Source organism: Carica papaya, chromosome 6 (assembly GCF_054855325.1).
Source record: "Carica papaya isolate Zhongbai chromosome 6, ASM5485532v1, whole genome shotgun sequence".
NCBI classification, from domain to species: domain Eukaryota; kingdom Viridiplantae; phylum Streptophyta; class Magnoliopsida; order Brassicales; family Caricaceae; genus Carica; species Carica papaya.
In genome coordinates, this window is record NC_142314.1 from 6,647,501 (window position 1) to 6,673,290 (window position 25,790).

General features: G+C 34.4%; 6 protein-coding genes and 1 long non-coding RNA gene across 8 annotated transcripts; 4 read left to right on the forward strand and 3 right to left on the reverse strand.

Annotated features, from left to right (window-relative positions):
• Positions 1–5,548: 5,548 nt before the first annotated feature.
• On the forward strand, positions 5,549–10,619 carry GCH (GTP cyclohydrolase II). The gene is made up of 7 exons (XM_088222907.1): positions 5,549–5,748; positions 6,414–6,792; positions 6,888–7,109; positions 7,472–7,794; positions 8,707–8,836; positions 9,240–9,536; positions 9,999–10,619. Exons 1-7 carry the CDS (start codon positions 5,696–5,698, stop codon positions 10,263–10,265), a joined length of 1,671 nt encoding a protein of 556 aa, XP_088079033.1. The 5' UTR covers positions 5,549–5,695; the 3' UTR covers positions 10,266–10,619.
• LOC110816204 (uncharacterized) lies at positions 8,162–8,689 on the reverse strand. The gene is made up of 3 exons (XR_002539980.2): positions 8,576–8,689; positions 8,316–8,478; positions 8,162–8,215 (listed from the first exon to the last, which is right to left on the reverse strand). It is a non-coding gene; the product is annotated as an uncharacterized LOC110816204 (long non-coding RNA).
• A 2,412-nt stretch (positions 10,620–13,031) lies between the features above and the next one.
• AGP1 (arabinogalactan protein 1) lies at positions 13,032–13,712 on the forward strand. Its single transcript, XM_022044231.2, has one exon. The coding sequence runs from the start codon at positions 13,162–13,164 to the stop codon at positions 13,531–13,533; it is 372 nt and encodes a 123-aa protein (XP_021899923.1). The 5' UTR covers positions 13,032–13,161; the 3' UTR covers positions 13,534–13,712.
• A 1,511-nt stretch (positions 13,713–15,223) lies between these two features.
• LOC110816072 (F-box protein At5g49610-like) lies at positions 15,224–19,468 on the reverse strand. 2 transcript variants are annotated; one of them, XM_022044100.2, is made up of 2 exons: positions 19,330–19,468; positions 15,224–17,255 (listed from the first exon to the last, which is right to left on the reverse strand). In XM_022044100.2, the coding sequence occupies exon 2, from the start codon at positions 17,234–17,236 to the stop codon at positions 16,061–16,063; it is 1,176 nt and encodes a 391-aa protein (XP_021899792.1). In that variant the 5' UTR covers positions 17,237–17,255; positions 19,330–19,468; the 3' UTR covers positions 15,224–16,060. The 2 variants fall into 2 exon arrangements, with proteins under 2 accessions (XP_021899792.1, XP_021899791.1); XM_022044099.2 differs by having other exon boundaries at positions 15,224–17,239; positions 19,330–19,467.
• On the reverse strand, positions 19,008–21,834 carry LOC110816073 (uncharacterized). The gene is made up of 6 exons (XM_022044101.2): positions 21,712–21,834; positions 20,915–21,141; positions 20,711–20,803; positions 20,526–20,617; positions 20,217–20,419; positions 19,008–19,983 (listed from the first exon to the last, which is right to left on the reverse strand). The coding sequence occupies exons 2-6, from the start codon at positions 21,118–21,120 to the stop codon at positions 19,891–19,893; spliced, it is 687 nt and encodes a 228-aa protein (XP_021899793.1). The 5' UTR covers positions 21,121–21,141; positions 21,712–21,834; the 3' UTR covers positions 19,008–19,890.
• On the forward strand, positions 21,657–23,090 carry LOC110816077 (RING-H2 finger protein ATL52-like). Its single transcript, XM_022044104.2, has one exon. The coding sequence runs from the start codon at positions 21,772–21,774 to the stop codon at positions 22,822–22,824; it is 1,053 nt and encodes a 350-aa protein (XP_021899796.1). The 5' UTR covers positions 21,657–21,771; the 3' UTR covers positions 22,825–23,090.
• Positions 23,091–23,564: 474 nt separating this feature from the next.
• Positions 23,565–25,192, forward strand: LOC110816210 (2-oxoglutarate-dependent dioxygenase 19-like). The gene is made up of 4 exons (XM_022044291.2): positions 23,565–23,887; positions 23,962–24,197; positions 24,436–24,763; positions 24,852–25,192. The coding sequence occupies exons 1-4, from the start codon at positions 23,597–23,599 to the stop codon at positions 25,104–25,106; spliced, it is 1,110 nt and encodes a 369-aa protein (XP_021899983.2). The 5' UTR covers positions 23,565–23,596; the 3' UTR covers positions 25,107–25,192.
• The last annotated feature ends 598 nt before the right edge of the window (positions 25,193–25,790 follow it).

Sequence of the window (25,790 nt, forward strand, 5' to 3'; positions counted from 1 at the left end):
ATTCTCTGACTCTCTAATCTAATCTAATCTAAGGTATCAAGTTTCATGAGTCACCTACTTGGACAACCATTTAGAATTTGCAAAAAAGAATTGTAGACGATGAAGACGATTCAACGTCAAAATCGCCTCACATTTTGCCATAGAAGGATCCGGAACAATTATGCGGTCAATCCATTATTTTGTCCTTCTTTAGATTCTCAAATATAAGAAATAATTGTTCTGTTTCTCTTAATCGTTGAATTATAGAATATATGAGTGATTGTTCGATTTTTAATTTGTAAGTGAACCTTACGAGGATCATTTTATTCTAAAATAGGTATTTGCTTATAAAATGAAACTTTATATGAATTTCGTTTATCATACAGATGGCGAAAGTAAACTCTATATTCACTGTATATTCATAAAAATAAAAAAAAAAAATCATCTAATTCGGAATGTAGATGCATACAGAAAGATTTTATTGCATTCTCTAATTATCTGTAGTTTATTAATAGATATTTGTATTTATAGGACTTAAGATAGCAAACCTTAAACCTTAAATATGTTCATATGTTCAAATCTAAAATTTCATTTTGACGTTAGCCATAACATTTTTATTATATAACATTTGAAAAAGATATATACGAGTATAGCTTTCCTCTTCACAAGCACATAGAAAACAAAAATTGGAACCCAAATTTAATTGGTCAAAAATACTTGGAAGAGACTTGTTCAGGAGACGTCACCAAAATATTTCATGTCATGTTAAAATTTTGTAATTTCATAGACCCTTCTATAATGAGAAGCTTCTTTTGATTTATAATTAGATTTAGTATTGTAAGTATCATTGGACACAAGGGTTCAAATCCATTTATCTTATGCTTGTAAAATAGACGATATAATTTTTTTAATCTCCTGTAAAGTTTTTTGACTAATGCATTGAACTAAAAAAATAAGGGTTCTCTCGAGAAAAATGATCCTTTAACATCAATGGACACATTAAGAAAATGTATATTGCAATAATATTTCACTTTAATAATCTTGATCGAGGATTTAATTCATATTTAACTAATTGTCAAACTAACCTTGCAATTAAAGCAACATTGAAATTTTGTAAACCCTCAAAAGCAAGGCCCCCACATTCTTTCCTCTTTGAAAGCTTATTCTAATTAATTGAAATGAAACCTCTAGTTCGTCCTTCCTTGAAGTCCCACCAAAATTTTCTAATAATTTGATTCATTTTATCACATGTTTGTTGAGGAATTAAAAATGTGGATACGTACTAGAATGTGAAAGAATTGAATAGTAACTTGATTAAAGTAGATCGGCAAACATAAGATAAAAAAAATTCTTTTCTTACCAATTAACTTGATTTTAAATTTTCTTACCAAATCCTAAAAATACACGTTGGTAAATCTGCCTATTGTTGGGTTTTAGCTTCCTTCCTACGTAAAAAAACTCAAATACTTTTTGAGTCCACTTATTTTTGACCCACTAGGGTTATTAGAATTTTTTTTTTTTTTTTGTATATCACTTTTACCTTAAGAAATAATATAAAAACAAATTTTTAGTCACAAAAAAAAAAGGAATTTTTACTTCTTTCCACAATCAGATGGTGATTTTTATTCGGATCATACTGAAATTTGGTGAGTATTTAAAAGACTCATTATTCTTCATTCTAAACATTATAGATCAGTTTTTGACGGTTGAATTTTTGGTATTTTTAGTTCGAAATTACTATTCACGTTTTTTCTTCCATGCATCGACCAGTTTGACTTTCTCCAATGATCGGACAGTCATTTGTAGTCTTATGAGCTGAAATTTGGCAAATATGTTCGGAATAAGTTGTTTTTTAATCTAACTGGATTTGAACAATCAGAATGCATCCGTTTTGCATGAATAGTAGCTGCTTTGGTGATATTTTCTCATTCCCTTGTTTATTTCTTATTGTTTGGTTGATTTGTTGTTGAATATTTATTTGAGAATTATAGTAGTTGTTTATTGTTGCTGTAAACACTAATTTTTATAGTGCAGCTCTTTTCCCTTGGATTATGAGAGGTCCCGTGATTTTTATCCTTCACATTAAATAGATTTTTTACGTTAAAAATTTTGGTATTTTTGTGTAATTATTTTTTAATATCCTGAAGTAGATTTGATCACATTTATTTTAGCTGAATTTTTATTTAGTTTTTACTCCTCATAGATTCATTCAAATGCTTCTTTATAAGTATCTCCTAAAAATACATGTCGGTAAATCCGCCCATAACTAAAGATAAATCCAAGTATTTGGCATTTTGGAAGCAAATTTTAAACCAATCAAATTTTTTAAGGAACATTACTTTTGTTTTCTCACATTATTGTCGAATGGAATAAAAGATTTCTCTCTATTCAGTTTGTGTCAGACCAATCATAATAGGTGTTGATACATGTCATTATATGTTACAACATATTTTCTTTAACCCGGCAAAAAACAACCAAGTCATCCGTAAACAAAAGATGATTAATAGAAATGACATATTTAATTACTTTAACTCCCTTAATGTAACCTATATATTCCGGCTAATTGAGGAGTCTTGATAAAGTTTCAATATATAAAAAGAAAAAGTAAGGGGAAAGAGGACCACTTGCTCAAGAAGTTCTCCTCAAACATGGTGTCATTTACAAGGAATTGAATAGAGAGGTAGTCAAAATGTATTGGGAAATTTAATTAATTACTTCTTGTGAAAAGTTAAGATTTCTCAAATTTTAATTAAAAAGAAAAAGAACATTCAACTCTGTCGAAGATTTTTTTCATATCATGTTTGATAAATATATTATATTAATAAATATATATTTTAATTTTTATATAAATATAATTATATTTATATCAATATAATAAAATTATTAAATCAAGTTTAAGTAAGATAATATAAAGACTCGACATTTAGTATGAAAAAAAATATCAAACCTGCTTTGCGTAGGGGACTTATTCAAGTTTGCTCTTCATAACGGTAATTTCGAGTTCAAATTTGATAAAACTTGTCCTGAATTAGCGTCATTGTTATCTGTGTTAAAATCTTATACAAGTATCAATATCTTATTGGTAATGATCAAATTAGTCTATGACATTTGACATGTATTACACTTAATATTCTAATATTAATTTTCACTAAAAGTTGATTTTCAATATTTTTTATTTGTTCAAAAATCTAGTTTACATCATTTTTCGGTGGAAAAAATTATATTAATATTATCTCTATCCATAATTATCTAATTTATAATTATTTAAGAGAAGATTATATTCTTAATAATAAGAACATTCTGGATCGAAAATATTTAGATTAGAGAATTCTCAACTTTTATCTTAAAACCAATGTCGATATTGAGTTGTAGGTTGATATCGATACTAAAAATAATAAAAATATTAAGAGTAGAGTTAATAATTATCAAATTATTGATAAAACTAATAAGAAGATTTTATTTATTTATTTCACATTTCATCAAGATCAAGAAATCAAACATTTCCAATCCAAAAATTTTCTTTTTTGATTAGATGAAAAGAAATATTAAGTCGTCTATTAAATCTAGAATTTTTTTTTTTTTTTCGAATTCATCTTTTTTTAGAACGCATATACAATGATTAATCATGGAGGACTATGTATGAAGAGTTTAAAAAATGTGTCAATGTAACTAAAAAAATTATATTAAAAAAAAACACCGCAAAAAAGGAGTTTTTTTATAATAATTTTTAAAATCTTTTTAGTTACTTAAAAATTTAAAATGAATTATCTTTTAATGCTTTTAAATATGATTTAACTATTGTTATTTATGAATTAAGGAATAGATGAAAACTAAACTTTTAAAACAGATGTAAAAAGTTAGAGACTTAATTTATATAGAAAAATATTATAAATAAAAGATAATAAAATATATATTATATATATATATCATAGTTGTTGATGCATCAATTATTTTTATATTTTATAGTGCAAAATTTATTAAAATTGGATGAAATAATAATAAAAAAAAAAAAAAAGAAAATAAGGACGTAAAATTGTTTATAAAATTATGAATTGAAACTGCGCGACTCATGCTGTGTAATTAAAAGAAGGATTGGCTGACAACATTTTATTTGAAAACAAATATCAAACGTGCATTATCATGCTGGTGTTCTTTTAATTTTGTTTAAATATATGTTAATTAATATAATTAAAGTCAATTCACTCTGGAATCTCAAGGCTAATCCTACATTAGCAAACACCAACTACACCATTCTCTTCCAAAAGCTAGAAGATACGAGACTCAGATTTCAACTTATCCGTATAACTCAGAACCTTTAAAATACTCTGTGCGTTGAAGTAAAAATATAAAAAGACTCAGTAAGAAAATGAAAATTCCAAAGTTAACCAACTAGATAGTAACAAAAAATTTATTATCAAATTCGAAAGTTAACATCGCGATCAAAAAAAATAAATTAAAAAAAAAATAATTTTATTTAAGGTAGTTCATAAATAAACAGCCATTAGATGCTTTTTTAACAAAAAATAAAAAAAAAAAAACCCTCATGAAACCAACCAAAAATAGTTTTTTTGGTATTTAAGTAGGTAATGTTCGAAAATCTCTGAAAGGATTATTTTCTCACATCTAATGCTACTCGAATTCTTATATAGTTAGTACTATTAGTAGTCAATATGTATGTGTCATAATCAACATATTTGTCTAGAAGGGAATGTATCTGCATCCAGAACAGATAGACATTGATTCCTACACTTTCTGAGTTCTCATCGTCTTGTAGTCTATGTGTCAATAACAATTGATTGTTAAACTCTAATAATTTTCATTAATAATACGATGAATATCCACTTTATAGAAAAAACGAAAGAGAAATTATTCGTTATTCAAGTCTATGATACTCATCCTTTATATGGATTTACGTATATTCGTCGGACATATTTTTTATAAATTTAAATTTAATTACTTAGGAATTTACTTACAAGATAAAACTCAAAAGATTTATATTATTTATAAGTAACCTCGATAATATTCTAAGTCTCCTCCTCCTCATTAGTTATCACGAGGGCTGCCACAGGTAACTCGGTGGCTATGGATATCGTAAGGCTTGCAGGTTTGGATTAAACTAAGGACATGCCAAGCGATAGACAAAAGAGGAGAGAAACAATGTGCCAAACGGCATGCTAACTAATATGTTATATATTATTAATATTTAATTTTAGAATAATTGAAGGTATAATTTTTTTATAAAACAAATGAATTTTATTTTATTAAAAATAATTATTTATTTTTTTATGTAATTAATAATGTATATATTACCTTCTCTAGAAAACAAAAGTTATCCCATTATTATTTTTATTATTTTATCATATATACGTATTTTATTATTGATCCAAATTTCTTTTGTGATCTGGAATTTATTTTATATTGTAATAGCCAGCGAGGCAGCTGTCTCGGCCCCTTAAAATAACGGTTTCAGGGACCCAGTTGGTTTTTGCCGGGACCCAACTTAAATCACCCGCAGGTGACGCCCGCTCCAACAAACGATACGCCGCAGCTTCACAGTTTCTTCCTTGGTCTTCAAATTTGCTTCCTCCTCCATCGGGGGGCTATAAATATATGTAGATTTGTGCAGACTTCAATCCCGCAATTGATGCGCATCGGGTTTAGAAATTCATAGTGCCCCGAATTCCAAGTTCGTTCGAGGTTTTAGGGAGATAAAAAAATGGCGTCAATCAACCTCTCCTGCCCTTCAACTATGGCTCTCTCTTGTTCACAGTGAGTTTTTTTTTTTTTTTGCTCATACTAGGAATGTTCTCGTGTATCACATGGAAAAAGTAGCTGGCTCTTTCCCTTGTATCACATGTTAATGACATTTGAGGTTTGCTGATCGGGTTATCATTGCTAATTCTATTTATTCCTTTTATGCCGTGTCATCTTTCATAGTCGTTGTTTACATGTTGAATCCCTAACTTTTGTATTGTGCATGCCCTAGTACTTTTGCATATGCTACTGTGATTTGGGTCGGATGATCTTTTATGGAATATGGATGTTTCCTGAACTTCATTGAATCAAGAGTAATGACGGATTATTACATTTCATACATTCAAGAGGAGATGTGTAATTGCGGTTGTCTTCAATTATGTGCTAAAATGGTGTCATATGTAAAAAGATAATAAAACTTTAGAGAGAAGAATCCATTTCCAGTTACTGTAAGTAGGAGTTGGAAAGCTCTTCTCCATATAGCTGGATGATATCCTAGGTTGGTGAGTCTGAGTTTGAATTCTTTGGTGGGACTAGAGTTTGATACACTTTGTTGGCTTGCAAAACATCCTAACTAGAGTGTTATTTAACAACAGATTGACAATGTTGTCACTTGTCAATTTAGTGCCTTTTCTGCTTTTGTCCTATGAAAATAAAAAGACCATTTTGTCTCTATTCAGATCAAGCAAGCAACACAAACTTTTCAATGGATTACACAGCCTCAGTCCCTCTATAAATACATCCAGTTTGGCTTTGGTCTCCCTGGGCAGTAAGTCATCAATTGGTATAAAGACAGCTTTCAAAACGGGAGCAACAGTGTTCTCTGGGAAAGGTGACAACTTGTCATGCTCCAGTGGCAGTAATGTTACAGAAAAAAGTAGTCCGGTTAGTGATTGGGTTGAGTTACAGGCTGATGCAGTGGCTCTTGCAACGCTTGCAGCAGATACCGCTGCATCAGGCGATAGTTTTTTCGTCGATAATGATGATTTTGATTTGGATCGTCCAGCTGAAGGTTTTGCTTCCATTCCCGAGGCCATTGAAGATATTCGCCAAGGAAAGGTTAGCTGATTGCTTTTATTATTATGTCTCTTTTTGGTTCTTATTCTTTTACCCCAATTGTTCTCTTATGCTGCTAATTAAATGTTGTACTGCAGCTTGTGGTCGTTGTTGATGATGAGGACAGAGAAAATGAAGGTGATCTGATAATGGCTGCAGAGTTGGCGACACCTGAAGCTATGGCATTTATTGTGAAACATGGAACTGGAATAGTGTGTGTGAGCATGAAAGAGGAAGATCTTGACAGGTTAAACCTTCCGCAGATGGTAAATCAAAAGGAAAATGAAGAAAAGCTTTGTACTGCATTCACAGTCACAGTGGTATGTTCTGACTTGATAGTTGAGTATTAAGATGTCGATTTTTCCTCCATCACCTTTTGTTCTTTTCAATGACATTTGGCCCATAGCTATTCCACAATTATACGAGAACTTGTTGGTCACAGTATTTGGACATTGTACAATTCCCTGGATATTGACATTTAAGGAATAAGTATCTGGTAAACCTAAAATACAATTTCAGATCTGTACATTCATATATGTAATTTTCTTGCTAATAGGAATCATTTTCTTGAAAGGATGTGAATAGTTATTTTATTGACATTGACCTGATATGCTATGATGTTATTTTTCGGTTTTTTTCTATTTTTAATAGCTCTTGATGATACATCTAATTACTTTTGAAGGATGCTAAGCATGGTACAACCACGGGGGTATCAGCACAGGATAGGGCAACAACAGTGTTGGCACTTGCTTCCAGAAATTCGAAGCCTGAGGATTTCAACCGTCCTGGCCATATTTTTCCATTGAAGTACCGGGAAGGTGGTGTTTTAAAAAGAGCTGGACATACGGAAGCTTCCGTCGATCTTGCTATGTTAGCTGGGTTGGATCCAGTTGGAGTACTCTGTGAAGTTGTGGATGATGATGGTTCAATGGCTAGATTACCAAAGCTTCGCCAACTTGCCCAGGAGGAGAACTTGAAAATTATATCGATTGCTGATTTAATAAGGTAATGACATCTTAGTTGAATGACCCAACATTTAAATAGTTTCTTCTATGTCTATCATTTGCTGAAAGATTATCTCAACAAACAGAAGACTTCTATTTCTTATTGGGTTCAAGAAACTCATTGCTTTGCTAATTTGGTTGATCAATTACCATTTTTGAGATCTGCAAAATTTGTTGTTCCTGCCATTGTTGGAACCAAAGAGCATTTAGGAAGAAGGAAATTCCTTGGAATGAATTCCAGTCTCTTGCATTTTGTACATGCATGCTTCAATTAGACAGTTCCATTTGGAAATGTCATTAAATATGCACAAAATGTTTGCCCCATGAATGTTAGTTTCTTTTCTAACCTAACTAGTTAGTAGCATAAAAACTGCCATATCATGCCTTGGTAAATCCAGTTTATAGAATTGAATTGGGAGATGCTGAAATCAAAGATGTTAAAAGAAGAAATTAAGTTGGTTAAAAAGGGAGGCATTATTTGCCTTCTTCAAATATAAATAGAAATAGAAATTGCAGGCTCACCATCCAAAATACAGAATTTACATTTGATCTAACCAAGGTCTTTGTGAAACTAGAGAATCTCGAAGAAAGACTCGCTTGGACCTTTTCTGTTTGTTCAACTGCAGGAGCCTTTGCTTGAACGAGACCATAAGCTTCATCAGCTATGGCTCTCTTATGCTTACAGCTGCAACAATTTGAAAACAAAGTCAATCTAACACAAAAATTTAGCAATGTATTTGTTTAAACCGAGTAAAAGAAATGAATAAGTTAAGATCATTAACCTCCTTGTTTCTGTGGATTCATCACATACTACCTGCTCAAAGAAGTCAGAAGATTTTTCCCATCAATTAATAGATTTAGGTCACTTGTATAAAGTAAATTGCTTATGGAATGAAAATGGAAATTTTTGCAGGTACAGGAGGAAGAGAGACAAATTAGTGGAGCATTCTTCTGCAGCAATGATTCCTACTATGTGGGGCCCATTCACAGCTTACTGTTATAGATCAATCTTGGATGGGATTGAGCACATTGCGATGGTTAAGGTGAGGTTCATGATTTTTAGGTTGAAACTTTGCCTTCCTCCCCCTGGCCCCCAGTTAAAATTGTGAAAGGTCAGAATTGGCTAGATCTGGAGTTTCTATTGTTAGCCACTTCAATGCATTTTTCAGTTTATAAGGTGGTTGTAGGATAAGTCAAATGAGAATCAGCACAGACAAGTACCTGAAGTGGCAACAAATTTGATGCACAAAAAAAAAAAAGCTCTTTTGAAATCACCCTAGAATCTGAAATCCTGCTCTTGATCTGATGTCAGCACATATAGCTTATTTATATGAACTGGGGTTTATGTAATGTGTCAGAAACTAGCTTACCTCTCTACTTTACCCTCTAAGAAGTATAACAAAATAAGTACGGTTTTTCTTATTTACAAGTTTATGGTGTAAACAGGGTGACATTGGAGATGGACAAGATATTCTTGTGAGGGTACACTCAGAATGCCTTACAGGAGACATATTTGGATCTGCCAGATGTGACTGTGGAAATCAGCTAGCCCTTGCAATGCAGCAGATTGAGGCTGCTAGTAGGGGTGTGTTGGTTTACCTCCGTGGGCATGAAGGAAGGGGAATTGGTTTGGGTCACAAGCTTCGTGCTTATAACCTACAGGATGCTGGTCGTGATACAGTGGAAGCAAATGAGGAGCTGGGGTTGCCTGTTGATTCAAGAGAATATGGCATTGGTGCACAGGTATGCCTCTGTAGATTTCTCCTCAAGTTAATGGAATAAAGTATTAGATGGATTATAGTTTGAAGTGCTACCTGAGAAGAAAAAGGGCATTTATTCTTTTATTTGGCTACTGCTGCACTCTATATAGCTTTACAAAAGATTGAGTCTGGTCATGATCTTGTGCAAGCAATCCATTAATCATTCATTGGCATGCTCATGGGATGAGTCCTTTGACCTCAAAGTAAAGTATAAATAAATTTTTTTTATAAGAATTACATGTGGCAATTATGACAGTTGTTTTATTTTGTCACAAACATTGTAAAAAAAAAATTCTATCAGGCTACATTTGGGAGAACTTTGCATCAGTTCATGCTTCATGACACTACTATGTCCCATGCTGCATCACCTTTAATATATGATGGACTATATTAATTCCTTAAAAAGGGTTTCCCTTAATTGTATCTGCTGGCTTCTTCATTGCAGATATTGAGGGATCTGGGTGTTCGAACAATGAAGTTGATGACAAACAACCCCGCAAAGTATGTTGGACTCAAGGGTTATGGTTTGGCAGTTGCTGGCAGGGTTCCCCTGTTAAGTCTCATTACAAAGGAAAACAAGAGATATCTGGAGACAAAACGTGCTAAAATGGGACATATGTATGGATTAGACTTCGATGGTCTGGTAGGTAGTCTTACCACTTCCACCATTAAAAGCGCTGAAAACCAAAGTGGGGAAGTGTTCCAGTCATAGACACAAATATTTGCTACATAAATCACAACATACCATTCTATCATGAATGATACTGGTGAATGCAGGAGACAGGGAAGTATTAGGAATTCCATGGATTAAAGAAAGCCCATCTTTTAGTCAGAAGTATTATAATAAGCTCAAATCTGTAATGTGGGTTTGTTGTCTATGGAGTTATTGTTTTAAAATTAAGTTTCGGTATCTGATGCCATTTGTTCTTTCTTTTCCTTTGTAAAGAGTAAAATAAGCAATTCCATTGAATTCAGTTCTTGAATTGCATAATTGTCCCTCTGCCGAGAAGTCTAATTTCTGTATTGGATCTTCTGTTCGTTAATGAAAAAACTTAAAGATTTATCATGTTTAAGAGGCATAGTAGAATTCTCCCAATTCAACAATGTATAAGAAAAGAATAATGAACAGTTGGTATGTTCCAAAAAAGAGAAATCGAACATAGAAGAACTAGATTTTCTTTGTTTTTCCTTCCTTTTAGACCTAGCCTAATAGAATGGATAGGGGAGAATTCAGAAATCTCCTTAAAAATATATTAAAGTGAATTAATCATGTTTTTTCTTCTTTAAACTGTGTGTAAACCTTCTATAAACTTTTTATGATTTATATGACTGTTTTTTTTGTAATATCATTCAAACTGACTAATGTTTTTGAACATAAATTTGGTATAACTGAAGAGTCTTGTGATTAATAGATTTTCATTAAACATCTCTTAGTAAAAAATCATTATCATAAATCAGCATTTCTTGTTGATTAACCCTAGTGTAGAAATCCAAAACAGCTTAAGATGTATGAATAGAGATTCAGTGATCAAGGGTAACGACGATTTTATGATTTCATGTTCAAGACATTTCTTCAAGCAAGAAACATGGAAGATCAGATAGATCGCTAATCAAGATGCAACTCCTAATAATGATTAACCTACATAATTTTTTCCATGACTCAAAATAGTACATAAAAACAAAGAGAGAGATTTAATTGTATTTTAAATATAAAGAACTGAACTAATAAAGTTGTAGTTTTGGTAACACAGAATTCATAATGGAATAAGAGATATAACGAGATGACTGTTATATCGATTTAATTATCTTATAAATTTTCAATAAATAATTTTTGAGATTAGATAAAAACTGAATCACGTATGTAAACCTTCAAATAAATCATTTTTTACTTTAGATAGGCTTACATAGTAGCATTAAGGATGACCATAGGCTAATTTAAAACAGGTAATTTAAAGAGAAGTACGATTCTAGTAATAAAAATACTTTTCTACCACCATATAAGCAAACACGTTTTATGTAATCGGATAAAAAACATAATAAAATAAAGTTTAATATCACTTAAATTAAAGAGCTCAATATAAAATAAATGAATTAAGATCACATCCCCATCAATCACCATTTTTTTCGGAAAATTTTAAAGCTAAAAGACAACATCAAGAAAGAGATGAACAATTATGATAATTGTGTAAGGATGAGACAATAAAATAAAATATGCATATTAAGAGAAGTAGTCAGACTATAGTGTTAAAACTTGCTTAGCCTTGTATAGAAGAAGATCTTCAATAAAATCTAAAGAAATGTCAACCAAAACTTGCAAAAGGGTATTGAAAAATCATTTTTGATAATATCCAAATAAATATGTTGTCTCATGTCCTTCTAATAGTACCATTGAGACCTTTTAAAAGAAGTCATATAAAACTTTGATTACCATTATAATGTAACATTTAATTTGATAATATTCAAATAAATACTCTTTTTAAAGATCACATGTAAGCCACGAGTGATTGCTTTAAAAAAATATTTTTATTTTTTATTTTAAAAAATAGATATTGTTATTGAACGGTCTCAAATTCTAAAATCGAATGCGTGTGACCAAAATATTATTATAAATAAAAATATTAGTACAAGTTCTCAATATGAAGAAGTTAAATTAATTAAAAATTTAAAATCAAATGTACATTGTCAAATTAAAAGGTACAATTAAAAATTTAAAATATTCATGATGCATGAATATTATATTTATTTTTTATATCATCTTAAATATTTCTTACGATATTTATTTAATAGAGTCAGATGTATTAGAAGTTAGCTTGTTAGATAAATAAAATTATAATAATTTTAAATCAATAATTATTAATTATAATTTTATATATTTGATATAGTAATATCTAATTTTATGAATATAATATCTTTAACTTATAAAATATTTATTTCTTAAATTTATATAGATTCATAGCTTATGTAATAAAAATGGATCAATGGTTAATATAAGTCGCTTTAAAATATTATTGGCTTCTAATATTAATCAATATAACAAAAAAAGAAAAGTTAAATAAAAGCTGTAAAAGACCAAAAAAAAAAAAAAAAAAAAAAAAACCAAGATTTTGTTCACCTGTCCCTTAAATTTCGGAAGAAGAATTACAAAAGCGGTCCCGTCCGGCCACGAATTTCTGGTCTTCTTTAAACGGCAGATCTTCAAAATTCGACCGTTACAAACATGGCAATGCCATCAACCATAATCCTTTTCAACGGTTCCGATTGCTTCTACTTCTAAATTAGAAATCCACGTGTACGTCCAAGATGCAATGACAACTGTTAGAGACGTTGTTTCCCCTCAAAAGGGTGAAAAGCGTGTTGCTTTATTTCCTGCGTTTTGATGAAGAAATATTGATCGTCAGATTACCATCGAAAGCCGTGTAAAATAATCCAACGGTATATGATTCGTCCAGTACTCCCCCACACCCTTCTATATAAACTCCTTACCCCTTTGTGTTCTTCAGAAACCAAACCAACAGTCATTACTGATTTTGATTTTGCTTTTGCTTCTAAACACTGCATCTCTGCTCTCTGTTATCTTCCTCGCTAATTCTCCTACATCGATTTCTAAAATGGCAGCTTCAAGCAGCGTAGTGTTGTTGATGATGCTTACTGCATTTTTCATGTGCTCTGTAATGGCGCAATCTCCAACTCCGGGTCCCTCTCCATCTCCTCTCGTCAAACGACCTGTCTCTGCGCCGTCTCCGTCGAAGACATCAGCACCGAAGTCTGCTCCATCTCCGGCGACTGTTCATTCCCCTCCTTCTCCTCCTCCTTCCACCTCGGCTTCTCCTTCACCAGCGAGCGCACCTTCACCGACCTCATCAATCTCTATGCCGCCCTCTCTGGCTCCCGGACCAGCTGAGAACGGTGCCGTTGCAAACACGTTCACAGTTGCCGGATCTGTTGCCGTTGCAGTAGTTGCCGTTGTTTTGGCCATATAGAATCAATGGTGAAAATGAATCGTTTGTTTCACATTTGCGCTCTGTCCTGATGAGTGATTTATCCGTGTAATTTTTTTCTTTCCATTTTTAAATTTCTAGGACGATCTATGTATTCTTTATAATATGTAACTTTTCATACATCACATCTAATATTTTGTATAGTAATCTGCTTCCTATCATATATCTCTTCCGATTCCACGGTTAATTTACAACAAATATGAATTTATACAATAATTTAAAATTGGATTGAACTGGTTCAATGACTAAACCTCGTATCTTGTGGTAGAAATTCAACGAGGCAGGAGGGTGCGCTGTGAGTGATTATGGAGAGATACCGTGTAGATGAATGAATCAACAATGGTGTAACTGTTTGTTTCCTCAATAATTAACATTCGTAAGTGAGATGCACCTTGCTATTTCTATTTAGGAAGTGATTTGTGTGTAGTAAGGATTTCTTACCTCTTTTGACTTGTTTTTTTACTTTATACAATGAAATTCATTAATGTGTTTGGGATTCGGTGCTTTCTAAGCATTCCTGATATATATATATATGTATATATACACGTGTAATATACACACACCCTTTCACCGCGGGGGTTTAGAGTCAGGAAATTTCCTTATACGTATATATATGCCGTGTCAAGTCTGTTATTATTATTATGGTAATTAAATAAAAAAAAATTATTGTGCTCAATTGTACAACTCAATAAGAATGTTTAATAAATAAATAAATTTTGGATTTTATTTTTATGCAATTTTAAAATAAATTAATAATAATCTGCCAATTCTTGTACACTACGCAACACGTTATCATGATATATGGAACTGATCTCATTAAAGATCTTCGATACTCATAGGCGTCAGATAGCAAATATTTTTTTGACCTTCCTAGGTATATCAATCCAACGGTGCAGATTCATTGAATGGTTGCTTCTCAGGATTTCTTAGTGGTTTCCCACTTTTCCCAAAAAAAACGTGTATACCTCAAAAGTGGAAAACCGCGTTCCCTGACCGTCCATGTGAACATAAAATCTAATGATCGGACGGCGTACAACTAATCATCTTCTTCATCTTGGTTTTCTTAAATGTTCAACTATCCCTATATACACACACACACACACACACACACACACACACACACGTATACCTTGTGCTTGGAGTTGTGCATATCGATCTCTGTGTCTTAGTCTTGCGTGTGCTTTTGCCCTCTCCTGGTATGAAAATGGCTGACACAAGAATTTTCTACGTGATGGCCATGGCATTGTTGGTGGTCTCAACAATGGCACAGTCTCCTAAATCTTCACCGGCGCCTTCTCCGATAAGGCCACCTCCGGCCGCACAACCTCCAGTTCCTAATCCTATTTCTCCTCCGACAACGTCTCCGGTCGCTCAACCGCCGTCTCCAGCAGTGGAACCGCCAGTTTCTGTTCCGGCTCCTTCCGAGAGTACTAATACCCCGGCGTCTGCTCCAGCTCCTGTCACTGTTAACTCACCTCCGTCTCCTTCTCCAATGGCGGATTCTCCGGTTCTGAGCCCTCCCCCGTCGATCTCCCTGCCACCTTCTGAAGCTCCGGAGCCTGCTGAAAACAGTGCCGCTTCCAACGGATTCGCTTTTGCTGGTTCTGTCGCTGTTGGTCTCTTCGCTGCCGCTTTCGTCATGTAGAGAATCGTTCGTCGGAGTTCATATTCGTTTTCCTTCTGTAATTCTTTCTATTTAAATATACGAGTGAATTATACCTTCATTTTGTAGTTTTGATCTGTTTACATCTTTATCTTCTTTTTCTTTTTGCGTTCACGTACAATTATTTCTTCAACTGAGTGCGTTACCGATGTACCAATCTTGAAAGATCATAAATTGATGCTTTTACAATGAGCACAAGAATTAGATTGTGGATTTCTTTTTTCTGTTCATGATATCTTGATTTCTCAACAGTTGAGATTCCTGACGTGCAAGTCTGAAAACACATGATGTGAAAAGGCCCGTTAGAAGTGGGCTGCGTGCAGCCCATGTTCTGTCAGCCTGCTTCCATATGGGAGCCAAACGCACCGTTTCATTAAACGGTGCATTTTGGCTGCTGCTACACCAGAAGAAGAAAATCCTTAATCGGGTTTCTTCTTCTCCTTGCTTCCTCAGCGCCGACGCACATTAGAAACCCTAGGATTTCTGCAATTTTTCTTCTGTTTTGCAGGTCTTCTGCTTGGAGCTTGGGGTGGAGACACTCTTCAATGGAATAGAGCTATTATACGTTTATTTTCTTATTTCAGCAAAGTTGTCCATTGTTGTTAGAAACTCTGGGGATTGAATATTCTGGTGTGTATAAATGAAGAAGAAGACCCTTTTGTAACACAACACAGTTATTATAATGGAAGAAGTCCTGTATAATACTTTCACATACTGCTCATTACTGTAACTATAAGACTGTATAACCCTTCACCTGTCTGATTATCATCAAATGGTTGAAGAAAGGTTATTTGAATATAAGCATCAAAGTCAGGTCTCCTAAAACTATGTGCTAATCTGCAATTATCATTTCTCTTTCTTGGAGAAAAAGTGAGAAGAGAGGTGTCTCCTAAGCTGCTTCAGAGGAACCAAGCTCAGGGAATAAGGAACCACCATGGCAGCAAACAAGGAAGAAGACTCCAATTCAGCCACAGTAAACACCTGCTTCATCTTGTTACTCTCCACATGATACATCAAGATCCTACCTGATACCTTCATTAGCAACCAACCATCTTTAAACGCCATGGGATCCATCCACGGGCTCATCTGAGAGTTCCCCCGGAGAGCCGCTCTCTCCCCAAGATCGCACAGAAAGTTTGGGTTCTCTGCTTCCAGTGAATTCAAAGATGTTGTCTGTTTGATTTCCCATTTTGCCTCTAAAATATCCTCAAGAACCCACACATGAATTCCACCTGCAGAGATAGCCACGTAGTGTAGTTTGCCTTCAGATTCCCCTATGCATCCTGCAGGGATGCACATGAACTCTGTTGTGGGGACAGGAACTCGAAGCAACCATGACAATTCTTGCTCCAAGTTAAATATGAGGATCTTCTCATCATCAGTTAGCCAGTATAGAGATCCTCCAATGAAAGTGCTTTTGTTTCTGTACAAACTGTCATTACACTGGCAAACCTCACTAGATTTCTTCCAGGCCCCAGCATCCGAGGAGTATATATCAAATGAATAGCAGAACATTCCCTCCTCAGCCTTATATTGCTCCACCCTGACAAGACTGAACTTGGTTGAGGAGTCAGTTAGGTCTCTACATGGGTCAAATGCCAGACCTATGGTGGCCTCTTTATTAGGACTTTTCCACTTCAGCGTGACCCATTCTTTGTTCAAGGGATTGCAGACATAAAGGGCTGGATCCTTAAAAGGATAGCAACTCCGACAACAGACCAGCCCGTTGCATGATGCCATTAACACAACATCCTGGGGCAGGAAATCAAAAATCATTTGCTTAACCTGGGAACGTTTCGCTTCTACAGGAATGTAGTTTATGGTTTTGACATCATTACAGAACCATCGGTACCTCCATTGCAGGAAGAATCCTGCTATTGGTTCTTTTTTTCCCGAATGGACCTTGATGAAAGATGGATCAGATATAAGCTTGCGCCATGCTTTACAAACACGCTTTAATCTTGTTAAATTTTTTGTTGGCAAACGAGATAACACATCAAAGAGAATGTCAATGTGATCCATCTCCTGAAACACAGATGAGCTGAAATCAACTCAGAAAGATGAACTGAAAAAATAGAATAAACAAGAATAGTTTTATGATCCAATCTGGGTGACTGCTTGAGGTTGAAAGCAGTAAGAAAATTACCCGACTCACCACCTCCGTTACGGAAAGAAAGCAATTCCAAGTAAACAATGCTAACAACTAATACAATTGAATAAATTTTTGCTCATGGCAATTGAACGACAACTCCCATTCAAAGAAAATTACAGATCAATATTCCTCTTCCCCCAGTTTTAGCTGAAGACTACGTGTATTCAAGAACTTCCTTAACTTCTTCCATCTTAGTTTCTTTTATCTGGCATAAAAGCCAGAAGAATCCCTGCTAAACACACTGGTAGAATACCAACTAACTAGTCTAAATGCTTACGGTAGGAGACAGCTACACATAAGGGTACGATTCCAGCAGTGCATGATAAAATATGCTAAGTAACTAACAATAGAAGCTTTGAGTTTGAAAAGGCTTTCAGGAGATGTACAACTAAGTTTTAATCATAAAAATTGAAATCATGTCGAAACATCGTATCAGTTGTAAGAATATCCATCCTAGTTCCTCCATAGTAGGCTGTATAAATAATGACTCAACGAACCACTGATGTAAAATTGACAATCAGGCTCCAAGCTCTCTTTCCATCAGGAATATAATTCTAGCAAATTTTCAGAAAGTAATTTTGCATAAGGGAAAATAAGCTCCCAGAATAATTTGTTTAACAAGAAGGTTTTTCTCTCAAAATCAAACTGAGACGAAACCAACTTATTACTTACATATATATATATATATTATGGAGTGAAAATTACAGAAACAACCTGCAAAATTTGGTAGAGTGAGCACTGAGCAGAGACAGGTATATCTCTTATCATGAAGAGTATGAGAAAGCCTGTGTAATGTTCTCTAATTCATTGTCACGTCCAAAACTAATTAAGAATTGAGAAATTTCAGCTTCACACATGAATATATAGTGATTAGAACTTCACTATGAAACTCTTTCTTTTTTTATTTCTTTTCTCATCAACCTAGGGAGAATTGAATCTCTTCACTTTTTCTTTCTAGGCCAATAGAAAGAGCAGTAGATATACTTGCTGGAATAGCAATAAAAAGCAGATAGCATAAAGCACTTGCTTTACCAGATTATAATAAATGGGCAAGGAAGGAGTTCGTGATGCTGTAAATATTAAATTAAATGCATAATTATAAGGAAAAAAATGAAAAGCAAATTTTAAAGTAAATTTTCTATCCCCTGTATACTGTGTTCATCCTGCCAAACAGCGATTAGCCCACAAAACAAACTAGACAACATTACTAGAAATAATAATTCACCCCAATTTTGCAGTCAACCAACTCATGTAACGTAAAACAAGAAATTCAATCAATTCAACTCATTAACGTGACAAGGGTGCCAAAGCCCTGTAAATTTTTGCAATGACATTCAAGGTTTGGCTCTGATCAATCTCAAGAATCAATTAAACATAAATTTGATCAAATAGAAAGTCAACTACTATTATCACCCTTTGTCTCCTTCGAGTCGGGCAGAAGACAGAAAGGTATTCCAAAGCCTTTACAAATGATAACCACCACCATCGGTTTTCCATGAAATTAATCAACAACAGGAATTGAGAAATAATACGTTTACGTTTCATTTTAATCACAACTCAAATATTAAGCTAAACATTGCGTTGCGTCTATAATTCCCTCTTAAAAGCCACCTAAAAACCCCAGAAAAAGGGAACCAAAAATGAAAATTCAAGAACGTGACATATATATTCCATTTCCATTTCCATTATTTAAGGTGGAATGCAAGATAAACAACGGAGTCAATCTTCGTAAACCTTGTTTGCACTTTTAACTCACAATAGGAAGAGTTTTCCCAAAAAGACAATTGTTTCCTTTCGCATTAGAGTTTCCAGGAAACTTGACGCCCAAGCAAAAAGCATTCCACGAAGTTAAAGAAAAATCAAGAAGTAATGTAGTAGGATCGACAGGACATTATAAGATAATATTAACATCACAATCAAAAAAAGAAAGAAAAGAACATTAATCATCTTCTTGAACACTCACAATCACAGAATCAAAGAGTCACAGTGCTGTGCTTTTCCCTCGAGGAAAGCCTAGTCGTTAGTACGAAGCTTGTATGATCCGTGATAACAGATAGCTATCCGTATTCCAGAGAAGACATGGAAAGGAGATTGAATGAAGCAGAGAGTGGTATTGAGATGGGAAATTTGGTAGTTATGAGAAAACGAGCGCGCTTTCACCAGTAAAAAGAAGAGAGGTTTTCCTTAGGTGTATGTCAGGTACACCTAAAACTCCACACCCATTTATCTTTTTGTCAAAATCGGTAGAAATCAACGGCTGGATCAGGCGGTCTTTTTACATGTGTGGCTCTGATGCTGAGATGGGCCCGGAAACACGTGGTGATTGGCTATGCTGCTGTATACGAATCGTTTATTACAAAATTAAATTTTATTTTAAAATAAAGCATTAATTAATTATTTTAAAAAAATTAAGTTGCGTGGATAAATTAATATTACTAATTAGTTAATTTATATTTTTTTTTAGAAATACGAAAAAATTAATTTTTTATTGTGTACTAAAATAAAATAGTTGGATTGCTTCCTATCATGACTTCCCTTCCACATGTTCAACAATCTTATTCACAACTGGTTCCACCATGGCATCCAAATCCTCCAAGTTTTGCTTTAATTCATCAACCTTCAAAAAGAATTAAGATTAATGGAATCTTTTTCATATATATCAGTTTTTATATGTATATATTATACATATGATGTATTTGTCGTTAAATTAGTCGGTGAAGCAGAGTAATGGGTTTAATGAAAAATTCAGCTGAAAGTTTATTGGTATAGTTATAATATATATTTAGTGAGGTTCAAAAGGTATATGTGTATATATAGACATATAGGAGATGAATGAATATATAAACATACTTTATGAAAGAAATTTTGAGTACAGTGAGCATCATGAGCAGCGATTTGCGAAATGTGTTGTGTGGTCAAGGCAATTGTCTTCAACTTAGTATGCTCAGGAAGGTTTTCTGCAACATCTGCAGATACCTTCTCCGCCACGGCTGCCACCTTTTCCACCACCTCTGCTACGTGTTCAGCTTCTTCTACCACCATTTCCACCTCTCCTATATATTCACACCATCGATTTTAAGCAAAACATCTCTTCCATTTTCAACCTTATACGTATACATATATAAATACACATAACATATAACTGGGTCATGAATTCACCTTCAATCCTCTTCAGTTTCTCCCACTTTGGCTTCAAGCTTGGGAGCAAGAAAACTAGTACAGACCCTAAAATCCATCTTATTGTTCCTCTCCTGTTATACGTTAGTTATGTACTATATATACACCAATGTGTATTGAAAATGAAGGTGGCAGCTATATTAAAAAAAAAAAAAAAAATTTGTTACCAGAAAGAGAAGTTAAATGACTTAGTTGGCGGAGGACGAGGTGGTATGGCTGGTGTTAATCTTGCATTAATCTCCTTGTCAGTCTTCCCCGTTCTGTAATCAAGATTAACAAGAAAATTAACAATTCCATATACATACATATATATATATATATATATAAACTTGCCATCTATATGTATAACAATTGGTAGCAACGGAAATCACGTTTTTGGGGTATGATGACGATCGAGTTTCCTCCAAGTTCCGTAATTGATCAACTGCATGTTTGTCTGGGTTGGATAGTTACCACCAGGTGGGTAGCAGCAGCTCTTGTGGGAAGCAATAATATTATTGGTGTAGTAACCGCGAAATAACTCCAGAAAGCTTAGAAGTTTGTATGGAGCACGACAAGAACCTCTGGACGACATCATATAATCTTCAATTAACTCTTCCTGTTAATACAGAATAAAAGATGATATGATCATATATGTATATATATATATATATGGTTATAAATTGATTGTGTATGGGTTTGACGTGTAGGAGTTTTTTGCTTGTGGGTGTGGATCCATGATGAAACACGTTAAGAAATGATCAAAGGTTTCTGCAAATCATTTGGCCAATTTTATGGCTTTAAGCTACAATCGTACTGTCTCATCTTTTTCTTGCAAGTTAAAATTCATACTTATTGCCGCAAGCAAACAACTACTCAACTATATGTATATGTACCAATAAATCATGTGGGTATTTTCAATTTCTTTTCTTTTCTTTTTTAGAAAAAAATATTTATTTATTTTGAATACCTAATAGAAAAAGGCTGACTACAACTTCTATTGGGCTAGATTAGTTACACCGTAAATGGGCCAAGAAGCCCATTCTAATGTGAAAGCTAGCCTCAAAATGGGCCCAATTCTATTTATTTTTTGAAAAATTAAGGGAAGTCAACTTCACTGAAAAATTCAAACCAACTTTTCCAGTCAACGTTCTTCACCTGATCAGCTTGTGCTAATCAAATTCCTCACCTACAAGTTTTCTCTTTCGTCTTTTGATCTTCACCCACCAGCTAACCCTTCTCTCTAAACATGGGGTTGGGATTCAGACAGTTGTTCTCAGATTCACTCGGCGACTCCATTGATTCCGTGTGTGAAAAGTACTGTGACGAACCAGAAGATGATTCCGGCTATTGCTTACCAGTATGTTTGGATGTCTGTCCTGAGATCTGTCACTATTCTCTTACATCCCTTAATTCTTCTTCTGATCTTCCCCATCACGCCAAATCCAAGAGTTTAATGGTCATCTTGCTATCAATTCTCGCAGCCGTTTTCCTTCTCTTCTGTTGCTTCGTTGTCTATGTCAAGTACTACGGTCACCGGAGGAGATCGCCGGCGCCGCCCGAACCCCACCGGGATGATTTCGTTAACGAAGATCGCGAACCTGTGGTTGACCATCACATCTGGTACATCCGCACAAATGGATTGCAGCCGTCGGTGATTAGCTCAATCACGGTTTGTAAGTACAAGAGAGGAGATGGTCTTGTTGAAGGAACAGAGTGCTCTGTTTGTCTGAATGAGTTCCAGGAAGACGAAACTATCCGGCTATTACCAAAGTGTTCTCACGCTTTTCATCTTCCTTGTATTGACACCTGGCTTAGATCTCACACCAACTGCCCTATGTGCCGTGCCCCAATCGTCGCAATTCCTGCCCTAACTTCCTCATCGGAAGTCAACGCCGATGAGGAGGTTCCTCGTCACGATACACGAGTCGCAGATTTGGGAGATATTAATGGAGAACCCGCCATTGAAATCCAAGGTGGAGAGGAGGAAGAAGAGATGGTTGAGATACAGCCGATGAGAAGATCGGTTTCGTTGGATTCTTTATCAGCTTCAAAGATCAGTGCAGCTCTGAGGAGTTTAACTGACCAAGAGGAAAATAGTTCAGATTCGGAATTGGGTAGAAGGAAAGAATCAAACTGGGGAATAGTCCCAAAAAGAGGAGGCGGCAACCAAGGGTTGGCAAGATTGGTGGGTTCTTCCTCTTCATTTGGGAGGTCAATGTTGTTGAACAGATCATTGTCTTGCACCGGAAAGTTTTGGCTATCGAGATGTAGCAGGAGCAGGAATTCTGGTCTGCCTTAGGAAGTTTTTGATCTCCATTTCTCACATTTTACTTTCAGTGATCAGATATCTGCAAGACGACATCTCTTGGAACCCTCTTTTATCTCTTTCCAAGCTGAGATAAAAGAAATTATACATACATATATAGGTAATATATATAAAATAATGATGTAAGGAAATTGTAGTGATCCCAGAAGGGAATTTCTGAATTTTACTGAAATAATTATGTATAGTATCACCATTTCTGTTTCTGAAATTTACTGAAATAATTATGTATAGTATAACCATTTCTGTCCCATGTAAATGATATGTTATATGAAACTTAATCTGGAAGAGAATTGGAAGTGGATATATATTAAATGTGTGCATCTATATTGGCTAGATGGAGGAGGAGATTATCACTGATGTATGTATACCTTACCTTTGACATAATTGTAATTATATTAAGATACTTAGTTTGCAATCGATGATAATTAATTCTAATATTTGATTTTTTTTTTCCTTTACTCCTGCTATTTTATTAATTATATTTTTAAAAAATAAATTTGTTTATTTATTAATTTATGATAAATCATTTTACCAAAAAATAATCTTTAAAAAAAATAACTCAAGTCGAGTTACAACTTACGTGGAGGTTGATGCATTAGAGTAAATATGGGCCGGTAACACTGGCGGGTTGGCCCGGCCTCCCGGCCCGCCCATTCTTACACCAATTAAGAATGGCATAACAGTAAATAAAAGAGAGAGGTACTTGTAAAGGTCAAGTTGAAAGTATTCCTGCGATTACCAGTATATGTTCTCTCGTTCACTGGAAGTTGAAATGGCTGGAACTGTCTCTGCATCCATCATTTCACCACCCAAAGTGATCAAAACCGTCAAAGCGTTGACAGAATCAGCTGCTCTCACTTCCCTCCCCTCCGCGTACGCCTTCAGTCATCCTCATGGTGAAGCAGTTTCAGATCTAGACTCCGATGAGTCCATCCCCGTTATCGATTACTCTCTCCTCACCTCCGGTACTCCTGGTCAACGCTCCAAAATTATCGAGGACCTGGCCAAAGCCTGCCGGGACTGGGGCTTCTTCATGGTATATAGACTCTAAATCGAAGCAATTACTTGGTAAATGTTTATATCGGAGATTATTGTGGTGGATGTGTGCAGGTGACGAATCATGGAGTCGAAGAGAGATTAATGGAGGAGATGATAGAAGCGTGCAAGGGATTCTTCAATCTGAGTGAGGAAGAGAAGCAGGAGTATGCAGGAAAGCATGTGCTGGACACAATCAGGTGCGGCACGAGCATGAATGTTTCTGTGGATCAAGTTCTCTTTTGGAGGGATTACCTCAAGATTTTTGTACATCCTCAGTTTAATTCCCCAAATAAACCGCCAAATTTCAGGTAATTATTATTGAATTTTTAATTAATAAGTTTTGAATTACTTTGGTGATTTCTTTTATGACAATTTCATTTGCAGAAACTCTTTGTGATAGTAACTGGAATTAATGAAAATCTTGTTATCATAATCATAAGATTGCTATAAATGAACTTTCCATGGATCAATCGATAAATGAACCTTTCCCTGGGTCGGCAGCCACCTATGAACAAATTATTAACGAGATAAATATATCATATACAGAGAGATTGCATCGGACTACACTAAAAGAGTGCGGGAAATTCGAGAGCAACTGCTAATAGGCATATGGGAAAGCTTGGGTCTAGACGGCCATGACATGAACAAGGCCTTGAATATAGAAAACGGCTTACTCATTCTGGCTGCAAACCTATATCCACCATGTCCGCAACCGGAGCTGGCAATCGGGCTGCCACCGCATTCTGATCACGGCCTCTTGACTATCCTGATTCAAAACGGAATCGGTGGCCTTCAACTCGAATGCAAAGGCAAATGGGTCAATGTCAATGCCATCCCTAACTCCTTTTTGGTTAACATCTGTGATAATCTTGAGGTATATCTACATATTTTTATATGTATAATATGTATATATGTGCAGAAAATATATGATGTTTACATATATGATGTGGTGTTTCTGGTAGATTTTGAGCAACGGAAAGTACAAGAGCGTGGTCCATCGAGCATTAGTAAACAACAGAAGTACAAGGATTTCCATAGCCATGGCAAATGGACCTGCACTTGATACAGTTGTGAGTCCAATAGCAGAGTTGGTTGAGAAGGAAGGTCAATCACCAGCTTATTTTGGAATCAAGTACAGAGACTATTTGGAATTGCAGCAGAGTAACAAGCTCGACCGGAAATCTTGTCTGGATCGAGTCAGAATTCAACCCTGTTAATCATTATTAATAACTAATGCTTGACTGTAAATGTGTCAACTTTAAACTGGTTAGAAAAAAAAAATAAAGTAACTTCTTGACTGCGAGATCAAGAGAGGCGGAGCAACAACTTAGAAACTTCACTCAGGAATTTTATCAGGCAGTGAGCAGAATGAAGAAATGCTGAAGAACTTATCTAATTTTATTTATATGCAGAAGTTGCAACAAGAAACCCACAAAATCAGCAGCCAAATACATATGATAAACACATCCCTGAAATATCTACCACTTATCCACTATTTATAATATTAGAATAATTAGTTTAAATAACTAAAAATATAAAAAAAGATGTAATTAAATAAAAAAAGCATGTGACTTACTAATTTTTGCATTATATTTAACACTTTCTGTAATGCAGAAACTTACAATACTAATTATTTGTCTAAAATATTTATACTTTGCCAAAGGAAGAAGTTTTGTAAACATTTCAGTTAGCTGGTCATTTGTATTGCAATATGGAATCTATATGCTACTTTTTGCCACCAATTCTCTAATAAAATGATGTCGAGTTTCGATATGTCTTGTGCGATTGTGATAAATAGAATTCTTCGTCATAGTAATGGTGGACTGATTATCATAATAAATTATAGTTACATTTTGCTTTTGCTTCATGTCTTCTAAAATTATTTCCAACCATACTGTCTG

Coding starts and splice junctions, on each gene's coding strand:
- LOC110816073 (XM_022044101.2), bottom strand. CDS start 21,120: ATGATGTCGTCCAGAGGTTCTTGTCGTGCTCCATACAAACTTCTAAGC. Junction 20,804..20,914: donor CGTCATCATACCCCAAAAAC/GTGATTTCCGTT, acceptor TCTTGATTACAG/AACGGGGAAGACTGACAAGG. Junction 20,420..20,525: donor GAAACTGAAGAGGATTGAAG/GTGAATTCATGA, acceptor GTGAATATATAG/GAGAGGTGGAAATGGTGGTA.
- AGP1 (XM_022044231.2), top strand. CDS start 13,162: ATGGCAGCTTCAAGCAGCGTAGTGTTGTTGATGATGCTTACTGCATTT.
- LOC110816210 (XM_022044291.2), top strand. CDS start 23,597: ATGTTCTCTCGTTCACTGGAAGTTGAAATGGCTGGAACTGTCTCTGCA. Junction 23,888..23,961: donor GGGACTGGGGCTTCTTCATG/GTATATAGACTC, acceptor GGATGTGTGCAG/GTGACGAATCATGGAGTCGA. Junction 24,764..24,851: donor ACATCTGTGATAATCTTGAG/GTATATCTACAT, acceptor TGTTTCTGGTAG/ATTTTGAGCAACGGAAAGTA.
- GCH (XM_088222907.1), top strand. CDS start 5,696: ATGGCGTCAATCAACCTCTCCTGCCCTTCAACTATGGCTCTCTCTTGT. Junction 5,749..6,413: donor ATGGCTCTCTCTTGTTCACA/GTGAGTTTTTTT, acceptor GTCTCTATTCAG/ATCAAGCAAGCAACACAAAC. Junction 6,793..6,887: donor AAGATATTCGCCAAGGAAAG/GTTAGCTGATTG, acceptor GTTGTACTGCAG/CTTGTGGTCGTTGTTGATGA.
- LOC110816077 (XM_022044104.2), top strand. CDS start 21,772: ATGGGGTTGGGATTCAGACAGTTGTTCTCAGATTCACTCGGCGACTCC.
- LOC110816072 (XM_022044100.2), bottom strand. CDS start 17,236: ATGGATCACATTGACATTCTCTTTGATGTGTTATCTCGTTTGCCAACA.